This window comes from Ursus americanus, chromosome 14 (genome assembly GCF_024610735.1).
Source record: "Ursus americanus isolate L20-20 chromosome 14, mUrsAme1.1.p, whole genome shotgun sequence".
Taxonomy (NCBI): Eukaryota; Metazoa; Chordata; class Mammalia; order Carnivora; family Ursidae; genus Ursus; species Ursus americanus.
Window position 1 is genome coordinate 18,869,675 of NC_142140.1, and position 17,440 is coordinate 18,887,114.

Genomic DNA, 17,440 nt, shown 5'->3' on the forward strand with positions numbered 1-17,440 from the left:
AATAAGATTCCGACTCCTCTCTTGTCTTCAAGCTCCATGCGACCTGGAACTCTCCTTGGTGTCTCTATCCTTCTGATCACCCTGGCTTCTTCCCTGCCCTTTGGGCACACCAAACTCATCCCTGCCTCCAGAACTTCTCCTGGGTTCTTCCTTCTACTTAGCAGGATCTCCCCCCAGACTGCCCCATGGCTGCCTCCCCTGATCACTTATCAGGCTTGAGGGGGTCCCCAGGGGCCCCCAGCTCATGAAAGCTCTTCCTGCCTGTGACTCTCAGCCCATCACCCTGCTCTGGTTCCCTTCTAACACCTTTTACTACCTGGTACAATTTTTTTTAAAGATTTTATTTACTTATTTGACAGAGAGAGACAGCCAGCGAGAGAGGGAACACAAGCAGGGGGAGTGGGAGAGGAAGAAGCAGGCTCATAGCGGAGGAGCCTGATATGGGGATCGATCCCATAACGCCGGGATCACGCCCTGAGCCGAAGGCAGACGCTTAACAACTGTGCCACCCAGGAGCCCCTACCTGGTACAATTTTTATTTCTTTCTTTGTTCATGTGAGTATTTTCTGGCTTCCTCCACTCACAATATATGCTTCACGACAACCGAGCTTTGTCAGTCTTGTTAACTTCTGAGTGCCTAGAACCTAGAATTGTTCCTGCATAAAATTGGTTCTTCGTAGATGACGGTTGGAAGAATTACTGACAGAATGCCTACCTGATAGATGACATCCTTGGATCACAATGGAGGAGACTGCACTTCCCCTTTGCACAAACACAGGTACACAGGCTTAGGGTCTGTGTGTGCAAGTGAGAGAGAGAGAGGAGAAGGGAAGAGATGGAAGGGGAAAGGGAGGGACAGGGAGAATACATTCAGAGAGAGATGAAGGGAGAAAGAACTACAGCGTGAAAGAGAGAAAACATATTTATAGACGGGGGAAGAGAGCGAGTGAGATAATGTAGGTAAGGAGGCAAGTTCACAAGGTCTGATTATTGAGCACAACCGTATGTCAGGCACTGCACTACAAGCTGAAAAAACCATCATTTTGGGGCTCCTGGGTGGCACAGGCTGTTGAGTGTCCGACTTTTGGTTTCCATTCAGGTCATGACCTCAGAGTCATGATCTCAGGGTTGTGATCTCAGGTCATGATCTCAGGGTCGTGAGATCAAGGCCCGCATGGAGCTCCACACTGGGGGTGGAGTCTGCTGAAGATTGTTTCTCCTCCCTCTCTCTCCCTCTCTGTTCCTCCCGAGCTCAAGTGCTCTCTCTCACAAATAAATAAATAAATAAAATCCAAAAACTGTCATTTTGTTGAATCCTCACAACAATTTTATGAGGTAGATAATACTATTATCTTCATTTCACAGATGAGGAAACTGAGGCCCAGTAAGGTAAGAGCACAGAGTTAATGACTCATCACTGGAAAGGGACAAAAATTGGGCCTCGTGTTGAGGTCTGTCCATCCCTGAGCCACGCCTGGAACCTGCCACATGGTGCGTGGCCCTGTGGTGAATGGGGAAACGTGTCTTCTGAGAGGGAGCCTATGTTTGTTCCCGTCTCAGGATGGGGTTAGCGATATTCCTGATTGAAACGCCTGAACGAGAATGGTCCTCATAGGCCCGCGTGAAGACCATCACTGAGTGTATCTGACAGATCATTTATGACCCAGTTATTTGGCTTTCTTTCTGCTCCTCCAGAAAGCAAACAAGACGCAGGGTAACTCAAGAACTACAGTTGCTCAATTCCAGACTAGGGCTGACAGATCATAGAAGAAACACGAGCGCGCCTCTGATGGACTGAGGCAAACTCATTTAACTTCTGTTTGTACTCCTGAATGGCTCTGCCCTGGAGTCAGTGTTTGAATATCTCAAGTGATGATATCACTAAGGACAGAACAAATTTTCTGTGTAATTAAATCACCTGGTCTTTGAAAACGAACTGCAGGAGAAGAAAGCGGTGTTAGCTTACAGGCAGGCTAAACTCATTCCCTGCAGAGAAAGTTCTGGGAATTCCAAGGACTCTCCTTAGCAAGATACACAGTTTTCACACACACAAAAATGTGTTCCTGTGTCTCGGGATTCACTCCCGCTAAAGCCCATTTGTGAAACCATGAAGGTTCATGGATTCTTAAGAAAAATAACCTCTGACAAAGTTTACATACTTTATGTCTGGGATCAGCAAATTTTTTCTGTAAAGGGCTAGACAGCAAAGATCTTAGACTTCGTGGGCCACACAGTTTGTCATAAATAGTCATCGCTGCCATTGTGGCTTGAAAGCAGCCGCAGACAAACACAGAAATGAATGGGTGTCCCTGAGTCCTGATCTGACTTTATTTATGAACGGTGAAATTTGAATTGCATATCATTTTCTCATGTCATGAAATATTCTCTTTTTTTCCCAATGATTTACAAAACCGTTCCCAGCCCACACGTCTTACAAACACAGGCAGCAAGGCAGATCTGGCACAAGTTTGCTGACCCCTACTCTAGGTCTTGGAATTACCACTTCAAAAGGGACATTCCCTGAATCTCTGTTGCTGGTTCCCCCCCCCCCCCCCCCCCCGGCGATCTCAAGGTAAAAAGCAACGTGGAATGCATGCGGGGGCGGCGTTTCCCCAAATGCGGAACGAAAGGCAAGGGCGGGCAATATCTGGCATTTTAGGTAGTGAGCCCCAAAATAAGGTTCTTTCAACCTTCCCATTTACGGCAAGAAGATAGTTCCCAGGCATCTTCAATGGCTCAACACTTGCTAATCAATTTCTCCAAGGCTGTGGGAGGGGACCTAAGGCTGTGAGAAGTCCAGCTCCAGGCCAGAATCCTATGTGTAGTCTTTCAGACTCAACCACAGGCAACGAATGACAAGGCTGCTGGCAGGCCTCTGGAGGGATGGGGAGCTGCTCTCCTGACCCCAGACTCAGTGCACAGGTAAGTTTACCTGAAGGAGTCGTCGTCGTCAAGAGCTCAGGCCCCTGCCTTGGGCCAGCCACGCTTAAATTCCTATCTGCATCCCCACGCAGACACCTCCATCTGGAGGCCTCCTGGGGAAGGTGGGGTATCTTTCCACTCCTCCCTCCTTCCCTTCTCCTTCCCTCTCCCCTGGCCTACAGGTCCACAAGGGTGCAGGAGCCTTGGGATGATCTCTGCCTCTGGGCTGCATTCTCTTGACCAGTACCCTTCGCAGGGTACAGACGCAACACAGGGGAGCTGGTGCCTCCTCGTGCCTCTTGCTTGCACCACTGCAGTATGTAAATAAAGACTTGCTTTTTACTTTCAGTTTGATCCCTTGTCCTAATTGACCACCTCCACACCGGATTGCTCAACAGGGTGCTGGCAACCAGGCAACACAGTCAGCTTGAGCTGAATAGTACCATTTTGTTCTTACTATGTGATCTTTACCCTAACACATTCCCCTCTGTTATGGCAAAGGGCAGAGGGCTTTTTTCTGGGTCATTTCCTCCTAAAGTGAACTTACTAACGGACACCCCCCCCCCCAAAATGAGTGACTTACTTGTAAAGATTAGGAGTGGCTGTAATATGAGGGAGCAAGTGGATACAGTGAAGCAGTGCCTGAGACTGGGGAAAGGGGCAGAACTCAATCCTTCTGGGCAAGTCTTTGGCCTTGCAAGGTGCTGGGGTCAAAGCGCCTGTCCTGCCTCATGTCAAGTACGCATGCGCCTGCTGCAAGGGGGGCAGGGGGGGCACACTTACATCCCGTATTGCTTCATAGAGCGCTTTGAAAGTGGGCTGCTTATCGTCATGGTAGACGCCTCGGTTCCCGTGCAGCACAGACACGCCTTCCCGCTCAGCGGCTTTGCAGTTGCTTCCGTACATGCAGTGGTCGGGGCGGTAGTTCCACTGGCAGGGGAACACATAGAGACACTCTGGTGGTGACAAGAAAAAGACGTATCCGCAGTCAGTGCCCGCTCTCCTCTGCGTGCCTGGTGGTTAAACCCATGTTTCCATAACCTGCACACCACGCGCGATTTCAGGGCCGGTGAGCGTGACTGGGACTCACGGCCCAACCTTCACCATATTTTGTCCATATCTTGAGATCAGGAATTGAAGGGGGCACATACTAGTGATGGTGTAGGTTTCACCCCAAAACAGGAGGGCAATGCATCAGGGACAAGAAGGCCAACAAGGTCAGCAGACAGCCTGGGTCCAAACCCCCACTCTCTCACTCACAAACACTGCAGCCTAAGTCCAGCGATTGGGCCTCCCTGTGCTTCTCCTCTGTAATACGGGTAGGACAGGAACTCCCTCTAATCACGCTGATTAGATTTTAAAAACACAGGTAAAATGCTCAGCCGAACGCCAAGCACACAGTGGTGGTCAACCGTGTTAGCACTTATAATCCACTCTTTGGGAAGGTTTTATGAAACAGACAGACTTGGAAAATTGGAATCAAGACTGAAGCAAAGGTTCTTCTTTGGATTAAAAACTAACCATCCCACAAAATCAAAATGAAGGAAAAAACAAAAAAACTACAACAGTAAAGGGGAGAACCGCCCTGTCCCCCTGCCAAAGAGCAAAGAAATAAAAAGTCCCTGTGTCAAGGTGACTATACACGTTGTGGGTGAGCATTGCACACTTGTGTACTTGTATGTGTATCTCTAATCTGGTGGTCCTTTGCCAGGGCCTCCCCTGGGGCCATTCAGCGATGTTTGGGGGGAGATATTGGTGGTCATGCATGGAGGAGGCCACTACAGGTCTCTAGTGAGTGGAGACCAGAGATACTCGAAACACTCCACAATGAACAGGACAACCCCCACAAGAGGAGTAGTGCCAAGGTGGAGAAACTTGGCTCTAATCCTGTTGGACGGCTGGGATTATAAATTAGCAACAAATTCATGACCCCTGAGCTTCCTGGTTCCTCAGCTTGATGACTTTAAGGGCTGGGGCAAGAGCAGTAGGGGTCAAAGCTCTCTGCAAGTGTGTCCCTGTTCGGGAGAACGGCTCCTGTGAGAACACAGAAGCACTGGAGCAAATCAATTACCATTGTCAGAAGAGCAACATAGAGATGTGCTCGTGGGTTGGGCTGACGGCTATCCCTGCTCACGGAAACGACCACTGTTTAGAGACTACGTACAGAGAGCTTCGAAAATGAAAGCAAACAATGAAGAGATCAGCACACATCCCCTCTGGTGGACTGTGTATAATCATTCTGCCACTCGGTCTTTATGGGCCATGGTGACACCCTCCAATTCCTTATCATTCACCACACCCTGCGAGATTTTCCTTTTCTCGGGAGATCCTCTTTCCACCGCGATGTTACTCTTACCTGCATTCACTTCCACACTTCCACATATATAAGCCACAGCTGGGAGACAGCAGTGCTCGTCCTGAAGTCACATTATCTAGATTTAAACTCCTCTTGGAGTTGTGTGACTTATCTGCAGTCTAGTGCAGGGGGTGGGCGTGAGGATTCTACAAGTGAAAATACCTGAAAGTGCTTGTGTGCCTTTAAACTGTGTCTAACCTCAGACCAATTGTGGCCTTTTGTAACCCCGTGAACCACATTGCTCATTTATGATACCTGCCTGGGTATTTGCAATTGAATCCCTGCTTAAGCACCTGCTAATATTTCCTGCTGAGTGAACTGCCCTAGAATCCATCTCCATTTTTGTAAATACGCTGATTGAATCAACAAATATTTATTGAGTGCCTGCTATGTACACAGTGGACAAAGGAAAGTCTGGTTCCTGCCTTTGTGGCATCTGAGATGCCTCCTCCCAGGTACTGTGGGACCCCACTGGAAAGGAAACCTTCCTTTTCTTTGCAGCCTCCTTAGAGGACCATGCCCAGCGAGGACACTAAGGCAGAAGATGAAATAGAAAGGCTTTGAAATCAGACAAATATATGTTCAAAGTTGGCTTCCACCACCTCCTAGCTCTATAACCTTGATGAGTTATTTGGACCTCAATTTAGAAGCAGTAAAAAGAAGCTAAATTATCTGGGGTCGAACTCCAGCTTTATTATGCTAATAGTGAAATGGCTAAGGGAGCAAACTCTGGAGTTAACCCACTGGCTTTGAAAGACAGACTGCTACTACTTGCATGAACTCAGCCAAATTACACAATTTTTCTGAGCCTGAGTTTCATCATCTATAAATGGGGGAGGACTGTAAATATCTTGTCCAGTAGGATTCTGGGGAGTGCTAGGTGAACTTACATATACAAGTATTTGGAGCCGTACATGACACATGGAAAGCAGACAATAATTGTAAGCTGTAATAATTACTATGACCATTGTTATTGTTATAAGAAGTATTGCATTAGGTCCCCGGAAGAATAAAACAAAATAAAGGGAATGAGCCTAGCATAGTTCTTGACACACAGTACCTTGGTAATAAATGTTTTACTCCAATTGTTTCTAGATATGCAGGTGGCCAGTCATTCTTAACCTTTTATGGATCACAGATCTCTCTCAGAGTCTAATGAAAGCCTTAGATCTTATCATTGGAAAGGTACAACTGGGCATATCTAAGAACATTTGCTCATAAGTTTAGGGGTTTATTGATTTTCTAAAGACCAGCTAAAACCCAGCTGTTGAATCTCAAATATGAAACTGGATTCCAGATAGAATTCAATTCACATCTTTACAATCCCCTTCAGAATTCTTCAGAGGAGGAAACGCAAAATACATTGAGCATGTAATTGAAAGAAGAATTCATTCACACAATGCAAGACATTGGTGTCGCTGGATGATAAGGCTCTGCTCCTGCCCTTGGGGAATTTATACTCTTGGAAGGGAGACAGTATGTAGTATAGTCAAAATAAACATGTTTTTATCAGCGTTCATAGAAAGGAGGCTATTTCAGTAAAGTTTCATTTAAACTCAGACTTACAGACTAAGGATGGGATTTTGACAGCCAAAAATGGAGGCCTGGAAGAGGATTCGAGGAGGAGAAAATGGCCTGATCACGGTGAAGAGTTTGGAAATCAGAGCGTGCTTTATGAAAGATAAGCTATTTAATTTTGCTGGGATAAATTCAGTCTCTTTAAAGGGGAAAGATAACGGTAGCAAAGTTGTCATATAAATACACTGCTTTGACCCCAAATATTCAAGAAATATATATCTACATTGAATTGCAAGTAACTAACTTTGATTCCAGCTTGAAGGAAAAAAAAAAAGAAGGAAAGGAATTTTCCCTTTGGAAAGAGAGGGAGAAGCTCATAAAGTCCGAGGTAAAGCTGAACCAGGTCAGGAAGTGGGGCAGCTCCTGGACTCTGACAGGTGGGCACTAATTAAAGTCAGCTTTTCAGGGGCGCCTGGGTGGCGCAGTCGTTAAGCGTCTGCCTTCGGCTCAGGGCGTGATCCCAGCATTCTCGGATCAAGCCCCACATCAGGCTCCTCCGCTGGGAGCCTGCTTCTTCCTCTCCCACTCTCCCTGCTTGTGTTCCCTCTCTAGCTGGCTGTCTCTGTCAAATAAATAAATAAAATCTTTAAAAAAAAAAATAAAGTCAGCTTTTCAGCACCACTGCCAACATCGCCAACACGGCCAACACCCCGGCCTTGGCTACTTTCTGCTCCCGGATCCCCAGACTGAGGTTCCGAGGACATGCTCTGACTGGGTGAGTGGGAGTCAGGAGCAGACGGGGCTCTAGGACTGCATGCAAAAGCAGAGAGAGAGAGAGAGAGAAGAGTAATTCCCCCGAGGAAACTGGGGTCCTGTTACCCAAAGAAAGGGAAAGCAAGAGTGGGCAGTTAAAAGTAATAGTTGTGTCTTTTTATTCACAGATACATTTTGCATGGGTTACACTCTGATATCTCCATTTGGTTAATGGAGGGGGGAGGAGAGGGGTCAAACTAGCATCATGGGGTGGACTAAAGAGGGAACATCTATGGAGACCAGCTGATGGACATGCAGCGTGGACTCCTGGTGGCTATTTGGCACATGGTCAGCAACCATTCTGAAATGGATCTATTGTAGGCAAGATTATCAGGGCTGTCAAAATCTGATGGTTAAAAATGATAGCATGGGGAAATGGTCAGGTTACTTTCCACTGCTCAGGAAATAATAGGGTGAATGGTTTTAAAATTCCAAATCCCCAAAGCCTCAAACCACTGCAATTTATTTTAAAATATTTTTTCAAGCTAACCCCTCTTCAAACCCCGAGTCTTTGCTATTTTCCTCTCCATTTTACACAGATAAAGAAGCTCATTAACTGATTATCTATGGCTCTGAAATCCCTTAGTGATCGCTTCAGGAGTCTACATTTATTTCCAGAGCCTCCTAACTATTTGCAAAGTAGTATGTGAATTGATTGCTCCTTACGTTTCTGATTATTTCTTACTCTCGGGTTCCCTAAGATTATGGAACAGCTCATGCCTGTTCCTTTTCACTTCCTGGTGAAGCCGGCTTGCCACTCACTCGCTACAGAATGGAGGCGTTTGGATGCATCATTAATTTTTGTTTGTTAGGCTTGTTTCTCTAATGTGTCATTCTGCAGCTGAGCTTTCCCAGCATCCTGCTCTTCCTTCTTCCAGAATGCACCTTGTTCCAGAAGAGGGCAATGAATGGAGGGCAATGAATTCTTCCAGGAAGACTGCCCTGATCACACAATCTAACGAAGCAATCCTCTCCCTCCAGCCTCGATAGTCTCTCTCTCAGTGCCCCATTTATTCCTTTCTTTAAAAAAGATTTTATTTATTTATCTGAGAGAGAGAGACAGACAGACAGACAGACAGCACATGCAGGAAAGTGAGCATGAGCAAGGGTGGGCACGGGAAGGGCAGAAGGAGAGGGAGAAGGACACTCCCCGCTGAGCAGGGAGCCCAACTCGGGGCTCGATCCCAGGACCTGAGATCATGGCCTGAGCCGAAGGCAGATGCTTAACCAACCAAGCTACCCAGGCACCCCCATTTATTCCTTTTATAGCATGTATTACAACCTGTGATTTGTAAAACCTAGTTGCTGTTCTTTGGAAGTCTACCTCTTCCAATAAAAGGTAGGTTTCATGAAAATAGGCACGTGTCCATTCTGTCTGCTGCATTGTCCCCAGCGCCCACCGCCATGGCTGACACATAGTAGGTCCTCAAACAGTATCTGCTGAATGATTGAGTACACGGAAACTCTTCTACCTTCCTCCGGCCCATGCATCCTGCTTTCTCTGGCTTTCTCCCTCTCCTTCCGCTCCTCACTTTCCTTGCTGTGAACTTCCTCTTCCACTCATTTCCCTCTGTCACTCCAGTCTCTCAAATCCATTCATTCAACCAGCCAACACTTCTGAAGACCAACTCGGCTCCAGGCACGAAGGCTTGCACGTGAAAGTCAGAATCGTCATTCTTGGCTTTCTATCAGAGCTCATGAAACTCCCAGACTCCCCAAACAAGAAGATGTTACCAGTTTCCCAGAACAATCCTAACACCAGAGAGCCGGGCCTGTCAGCCCCACAGCACACGCCGCTGCCGACGCTGGGAGTTTCGGTGGGGTGAGGAGCCAGTGTGGCTGCATGCTCGAAGTGCAAGGCTCTAGGGACTCTGGCGAGATGAGAACGAGGCCCGCATGGGGCCAGCGAAGAGGCTGCCCCACGTGACCATGTGTTCTGCTCCCTGTGGCCCCACCAAAGCCCTCACAACTCCCCGGTACCACACCCTTTGTCCAGTCCATGCCAACCCGTGTGTAGTATGTTGCCATTCCACGCTTCCCTCTCCCTGTGGGCAAAAGCCTACAGTTGCTCTCTGGCTGGCCCCCCTGCCTCGTTATCTATACTTGGCTGGTTTCCTTTCCTTCCCTGCCCACCGCCCACCTTTATGGAAATTGTTCCTGAGGAAGGGCGAGACCTAGGTGTCCATGTCTGAGAGGGGAAAATGCCACGCAGGCTTGCTCTTCTGGCTCCCAATGACCAGATCATGGGTGGTCTCCCCTATCCAAAGAGAAGTAATTTTTAGCTGGGCTTGGAACCATTTCATAGGCTGGGCCAGGCAACTCTCTCTCTTTCTCTTTCTCTTCAGGAATGTGAATTAGGACACAGAGGTGGCTGGTAGCAACCATGCATCATCATTGGCTGTGGGCTTGTAGGTTGCGTGGGCTCAGGGTTGGGCCACATGAAACAGAATGCTGCGAAACAGAACGGAATCAGGTAGGCGTGGAGAGAAGCAAGGATGGCCGAGGCCATGGGGCCTCTGAGGGATGAAGAAATCAGCTTTGGTCCTTGGCAGGTCCCCAGAGCTAACTCCCAAGAGGCCTAGCACGATGTGACCCATGTGTTCCCAGGGCCACCCCCTGGGTCTGGCCCCCTGCAACCTAAACGTATTCCTCAAACCCATCTTTCTGTGTACGGTGCTCTTCTGGCTCCGGTCACATCCACCCTTTCTACAGAACTCTGCTCTCGACTCGAATTTACATGTAGAGTTGTGAGCTCCGTGTCCCCCCCTTGGAGGAGCTATCTTGGCTCACCTACCAGGAATGTCCTGTGGGCTGAGTGACCTGCACGTCCCTCCTAAGCTCCAGCTCTCTCCTCCCGTCTAGTACCCAGCACTGCCATGACACATCCACAGAAATTTACTAATTATGGCAAGAGTTTCAAAATATTTTTAAACTAATGACTTTTAAACACATTTTAAAAAAGCGGTGTTATGGGCTACAGGAGACTATAATAATAATACCATTTCAGACATGTGCTCAGGTTTTTTGTCCATTGCTTTTTTTCTTTTTTTTCACTTATTTGTCAAAGAGAGAGAGAACAAGCAGGAGGGGAGCAGCAGGCAGAGGGAGAAGCAGGCTTCTTGCTGAGCAAGGAGCCTAATGCGGAACTTGATCCCAGGACCCTGGGATCATGACCCGAGCCCGAGGCAGACACTTTACCGACTGGGCCGTCCAGGCGCCCCTTGTGCATTGCTTCTTCATCCATGGCAACCCAAAGTTCTATAACAATGAACATCTTTACCTCCCGTGTCCGGGCCAATCTCCTCTCTTTCGTCTCCCTCTCTCCTTTCTAGGATAAAGGTGACCAATCTTTTTTCTAAATAGTTTTCTGGTGAATAGAAAGTGATCACAATATAAACAAAGAAAGAGCTTATCATGTGAAGGATATCAATGGGTTTCAGTTCAAAGATCTCATGTCTAATAAAGTATGAAAAAGGACGATCGAATGCAGGTCACACTAAGAACAATCAAGGCGTTACCTAAGAACTCACCGATTGGAAGCTAGAAAACTTGGTTATTGGTACTGTTCAGAACCAGGGTTTAGAACAACTTCAAACTATTTGATAATATTCGAGTACGCAATGGATTTAAGATGGGGAATACAGAAGCCATCAAACTCAGCTGGTTTTCAGCTCCAATTAAAGACAAGGGCTCCTGTCTAATTGCAAAGCTGCTTACAACTGCCTTCAAGTGTTATTTACTCACTGATCACGTCCTCAAATAATCTGAAACAGGCTAAGAGGATTTCTGGGGAGGAAACTGTGCGAATCTTTAGAATTCCTGTTTGGGATATGTCCAGATGGGCTTCTGAAAGATAGTTTTAGCCACATAACAGAGAGGAAAATGCAATAAGTAAAGGACAAATAATTCAGTGCAGAGATACATTTTGGGATGTCCCCGCAGCTCTCTAGGATTGCCCCTCTCTTAGAACTTCCCCTCTCCCCCAAACCCAGAGGGCGGAAGTCAAGCCTGGGTATGCACCCCTGCTCTGTCACTCATTAGCAGCACCGCAAATGACCGAACTCTCTTTCCCTTGGTATCTTTGTCTGTAAAATGGGGATTACATTCTCAGGGTGGTTGTGAGGATTAAAGAAGATAATGCTTAGACCAGCACCTGGCACTGTGTAAATAATAAATGTCAGCCATTATTTCTTAGCTGCATGCTCCTGGCCTAGCTGACCCATGCTGGAACAATCTGGCTTCTCCCCAGAAGGAGGCTGGAGCTAATCTTTGCATATGGCTGCACCTGGAGTATGAAATGTGGATACTTTGCTTTGAGGCCTGAGGAGCAGAGGAGGAGGTCCACAAAGAGAGGAATAAACAATGTCAGTAGAAGAAAGGAAGGCCACTCTGGCCTCCTCCTCATTTTCCCTATCCTGCTTCAGGTCCTAGGCTGAGCCTGCTGGCCTTCCTGCCTCAGTTTCTAGCAGACACAAGTTTGGTAATAAAAAAGTATCCCTGTGCTTGAACTAACTCCGGGGTCTTTTACACACAGCCAAGAGTCCTAACCAATCCATCTACACCTAGAAAAAAGATGCAATTTGCTTAGGAAGAAAAAAGAGGGGTATAGACCTTAAAGTCCCTGTTACTGCAGAGGGAAATGGATTAAAACATGCCACTGGCAAACAGCCAAGACTTTCCCTTCCTCTGATGATTTCATACTGGGAATTTTCCCCAGAAACTCTCTTTCAATCTGCTTTTTTTTTTTTTTCTTTTCCAGGATTTGCTCCTTCTAGATCCAAAGATAGATGAGATTAGGTTTTATTTCAGAGTTTTGTTTAAAAAAAAAATTGAAGTACACAGTAGGTGCTTCCAGGGTGACAGGTTATGACAGGCAGAAGTTTTTATAGACAGGAGTCTCTATTTTAGGATTTTGTAAAGACAAAGAAATGAACTGAATAGGTCCGGGTAACAAGTGCTCCCCGCCCCCCCTCCCCCCCGCAAAGATCTCTCTTGAGGAGAAAACATGGTTTTGATTTTAGCAACATTAAATAAGTTTTTAGCAAAGAAAAGAGGAAATTTTATTAGTTTTAGGTGTCAACAACCAAAAACACAGATCAGAGACTTTCATCTCCCTCCCTCAACTCCACCAAATCATTGATACAATATAAGATTTTTTTTTTTTGTTCCGCACATGAAAAGAAAAAGGAATTGGGGAGTCTAAGTCCTTATTCTAGGCTCCTTTAACCCCGAACAAGTCACTTAACTGTAGGGATCCCAAGCATCAGCTCCCTTCAATCTAGCAATTGTTTAGCCATGCAGGGCCTCCTGTCTGGCTCATAATGTTGGCATTCAGTTCTGCCGCCTGCCATTAATTCTGACAACACTTAGAAGAATGGTGTGGCAAGACTCTAAAAGATATGCTCCAAAAATGGTGTCCAGTGTTGGAGGGTTCAACATTTGGCCTTTTGTGTCAGCAGCGGGAGGGCCGCCCCGGGGACAAGCCTGGGGCGGGAGGCGTGGGTGGTGGTGTGTGCGAATGAAAGGGCGCACTTCACAGGGAACCCGGGCATCATTCAGGCTCAGTCAATCACAGACCGGGCTGGAATGTGCTCTGGGTGGCGCGGTGGGCGGACTCCTACACAAATGGCATTCTCGCAAGAGAGCCTACCTGGATTGAAATAAAAAATAATATTTAATAAATCCTGGTCTCCCCACGTGATGGCATTCTTGTACTTCTGGTACAGAGGGTACAACATGTCCTCCCAAGCCAAGCCTGTTGGAATCATGCTGTTCTGGAAAAGAGAAAACCATCAGAGTGGCTGAGGCAAAGCAAATACGTCCTGTCCACTGAGAAATGATGGAGAGGAACTGGTTCCCCCGAGCCCCCCAGGAATGAAGCAAACAGGGGAGGGGTCCTGCTGGCCTCAAGACATAGGACAAAGCAAAACTGGAGCTGGAAACTATAGCGTTTTGCTGGATCCGTAACACATGGATACGAGATGGACCAGGAACCAGTAGTTGGGGCTATCGTTTCTACTCAGAAAACTGTGCCCAAATTGAACCTCTTTTTCTTATGCTTAATTCTTGCCTTGGAAGTGAGGGAACAAAATACAGATAGCAGATTTAAGGTATCTAAGGAAAAACACCTTTTCCTTGTCTTAACATAATTTGCTTTTAAAATAAAAGCAACACAATCGTAGACTAAATATTCAAACAGCACACAAAGATAAAATTAAAAAGTAAAAATATTCTTCCTCCATCCTCCTACCATCTCCACCCCCACTTTTCCCAGAAATACCCACAGTTAACAATTAGGTATTCTCCTAGGGATTCTTCTGGAAATTTCTAAGCCATAAAAGAGATCATACTCCACGGTACCATGCTTTGTTGCATTTTCACTTTTTCCCTTAATATTTTTTAGAGATCTTGTTTATCTTACAGTTTGATCTAATTCTTAATAGGAGGATGAGTTTTTTGTTTTTTGTGTGTGTTTTTAAAAAATTTTTACTAGTTCTCTACCGATGTTCATTTAGGTTCTTTCCAGTTCTTTACTAGGATAAAAGATGAGGCCATGAGCAGCCTTGTACAAGTATCTCTGTATACTTATATAAATATATCCCTAGGATAATTGCACAAAAATTTTCCATGGTTTTGGAAGCTTTGGGTATACACAGAGTTTAAATGTTATAGAATTCAGAAATGCAACAGAACATTCCTGAAGAGCTACTCTGCCGAAGCTTTAAATTCCATAATCACCTGGACTTTTTCTGAACAAATATTTCATACCTTTCCAGATATTATCCTCTTCCCTGGCCCCTTCCATCCTCACCAACAAACCACCTACTTCCAAAATCAATACACTGACAATCTAGAAACATCACTGTTGAAATGATTAAAAATCCCGATTTTAAACCATGAACTAGAAAGTATTTGCTTACCTTAAACTGGGCACTTCTTATGCGAGTTAGATTCATCAGCATGACTCCTGAATTAACTCCTGCAGAGCCATAGAAAGGGTGCCGAGCAAAGCGACTGTACCAGCCAATCTTGGGGATTTCATGCTCAGGGGCCATGGCAGCAAGCTGCGTGGCATTAAACTGCCTCAGAAGCTTCCAGATGTCATCAACGGGTCTCAGAAAGAGAACGTCGGTGTCCACGTAGAGAAGCGAATCCACATCCTTTAAAATCACCTTTGTGTGTTTGAGGGGAGGAGGGAGAAAACCAAACAAAAACAAATCAGAAACAAAGGAAGTGGGCCCGATATGTCAACAGCGCTGCCAATTTCAGTGGTCAATGTTGAATTCTAGAAAGGGTACCACTCTTAGCTTCCGCTCCTCCCATCTCCTTTGACTTCAGGGATAAATACTAATCGAGGGGTAGAGACTCAAAGGCAAATAAATCTTAATTCAGATGGTTCCATTCCAGGACCCTAGACTATATTTGGTAAGTGTTAAACTTTCAAAGGAATGACAACATCAGCTCATGGGCTGAGGCCCTCTCTTCTCCTTTCATTCTCCAATGAAGTCATCTGTCTTCCCCTCTTAGTTTTCTCCTGGAACAGGTGGGTCTGGCATTAGACAACTTGAAGTGGATACTGTCTAGACAAGCTTATGCCAGGCCTTGGGGTAAATACTCTTGTCTCTGGATCCATTTCTTCTAGTGTTGATGGATACAACTGCATCTTTTCGAGATGACATTTTGTGCTAAGATTTAGTCTTGGGAACAGGTGAAACAAATCATTGGTCAGCTTTGTTTGTAGATTTGAATTGGCAAACTTTTCCCTAAAGGGTCAGAAAGTAAATCTTTAAAGCTCTGTTGCGATAATACAAGTCTGCCATTGTCGTACAAAAGTTACAACAACGTGTAAAAGAACGGGCACAGCTGTGTTTCAATAAAACTTTATTTAGGGACACTAAAATCTATATTTTGTATCATTTTCAGATGCTACAAAATCTTTTGATTTTTCTTCACCCGTTTGAAATGCAAAAGCCGTTCTTGGTTCATGGGCTGTGATTTTTAACCTCAGTAGCAGCTCATTGACGCCAGCCATCCAAAGCAAATGAGTTCTCCTGTCCTAACTGCTTAGCTTACCAGAGTTTTGCCTGAGAGTTTGAGACTTCGAAGCCTTAGTTAGTGATAGTGTTATTTGCCTTGTTCTGCCATTATTCCTGAAATTTAGCGGTTGCTTAATTAAAGAAGAATTTGAATTTTCCTGGATCCCTGGCCTAACATCATCCTAACACCACAATGACACTTGCAATGGGCTGAACGTCTGTGTCCTTTCAAAATTCATATGTTTGAAGTCCTAACCCCCAGAGTGATGGTATTTGTAGATGGGGTCTGTGGGAGGTAATTAAGGTTCAATTAGGTCATGAGAGTGGGGCCTTCATGAAGGGATGAGTGCCCTTATAAGAAGAGATGCCAAAAAACTTGCTGTCTCTGTCATGTGAGAAAACAATGAGAAGCAGCTGTCTCAAGCCACACTGATCTCAGACTTCCAGCCTCCAGAACGGTGAGAAAATAAACTTCTGTGGTTTAAGGCACACGATCTCTGGTATTTTGTTATGGCGAGCTAAGACGGTATTCCATAGGGATCCCCAATATTTAAAATTGATGAAAATGCACACTGTATGATACAGGTATCATGGAGATTTCAGACTTGAATGATTTCAGAGCTTCCATGATCAGCTGCAGGACCTAGCTTTCATTCCTCATCTACTGGAGGAACAGATTTTACAAACCAGTAAAATGAAATTAAGAATAACGATCACCGGGGCGCCTGGGTGGCACAGCGGTTAAGCGTCTGCCTTCGGCTCAGGGCGTGGTCCTGGCGTTATGGGATCGAGCCCCACATCAGGCTCCTCCGCTGGGAGCCTGCTTCTTCCTCTCCCACTCCCCCTGCTTGTGTTCCCTCTCTCGCTGGCTGTCTCTACCTCTGTCGAATAAATAAATAAAATCTTTAAAAAAAAAAAAGAATAATGATCACCTACCATTTTATAAGAGAAGATGGTCTTGACATCCATTTTAACAACTTGAAGATCATAATTTTAGAATTAGGATGAATTCTTCAAATTGAACACAAAAACTTAAAAAAAAATCCTCTACCTTATTCTTATTTTTCTTCTTATTTTGCCAGGGAAAGGTATAAAATTTGCCACAGATTAGCATCTAAGTTTTTTTTTAAATCACAGTTACAGAGTTCCATGGAGGAAAGGCAAACTCTCTACAGAAGTATGAGGAAATGCATGTTATGATACAAGTTATGTATCATATGTAAACACACTTATGATTTCTTGCATGCCTAACACCATCCCAAGTACTCAACATGCTGCTCATTTATTTTACTGGGAAGAAAAACTAAAGCAAAGAAAAGGGTTCTGTCCAAGTTTATATGTCAAATAATGCTAATGATTGCTGGATTTTGGCTAATAAGGTTATAGCAAGATTAAGTCACTTTCTAGAATGTGTTTTCAGGGAAAAGAGAATGTATGGTGTTCCAATAAAAACCTAATTTAGAAGTGCAGAATCAGAGAGGAAGAGAAAGCTATCTCAATCTATGTGAAATACTACAAATTTCTCTTTATGGCTGATTATCTAATAAGGCCTGAAGAGAAGCATACAATATTAATGTGTTTTTTTTTAAACTTTTTTTTTTTTAAGATTTTATTTATTTATTTGACAGAGATAGAGACAGCCAGCGAGAGAGGGAACACAAGCAGGGGGAGTGGGAGAGGAAGAAGCAGGCTCATAGCAGAGGAGCCTGATGTGGGGCTCGATCCCAGAACGCCGGGATCACGCCCTGAGCCGAAGGCAGATGCTTAACCGCTGTGCCGCCCAGGCGCCCCACAA

The 17,440-nt window shown here is 45.4% G+C and overlaps 1 protein-coding gene across 1 annotated transcript in view; it reads right to left on the bottom strand.

Annotated features, from left to right (window-relative positions):
• Window positions 1-17,440, bottom strand: part of GXYLT2 (glucoside xylosyltransferase 2) — an 88,947-nt gene that overhangs the window by 4,644 nt on the left and 66,863 nt on the right. Inside the window, exons 4-6 of the mRNA XM_045808099.2 lie at window positions 14,530-14,781; window positions 13,260-13,383; window positions 3,706-3,878 (exon numbers count right to left, since the gene is read on the bottom strand). Coding sequence (XP_045664055.1) covers window positions 3,706-3,878; window positions 13,260-13,383; window positions 14,530-14,781 — 549 coding nt within the window. The remainder of the gene's footprint in view (window positions 1-3,705; window positions 3,879-13,259; window positions 13,384-14,529; window positions 14,782-17,440) is intronic.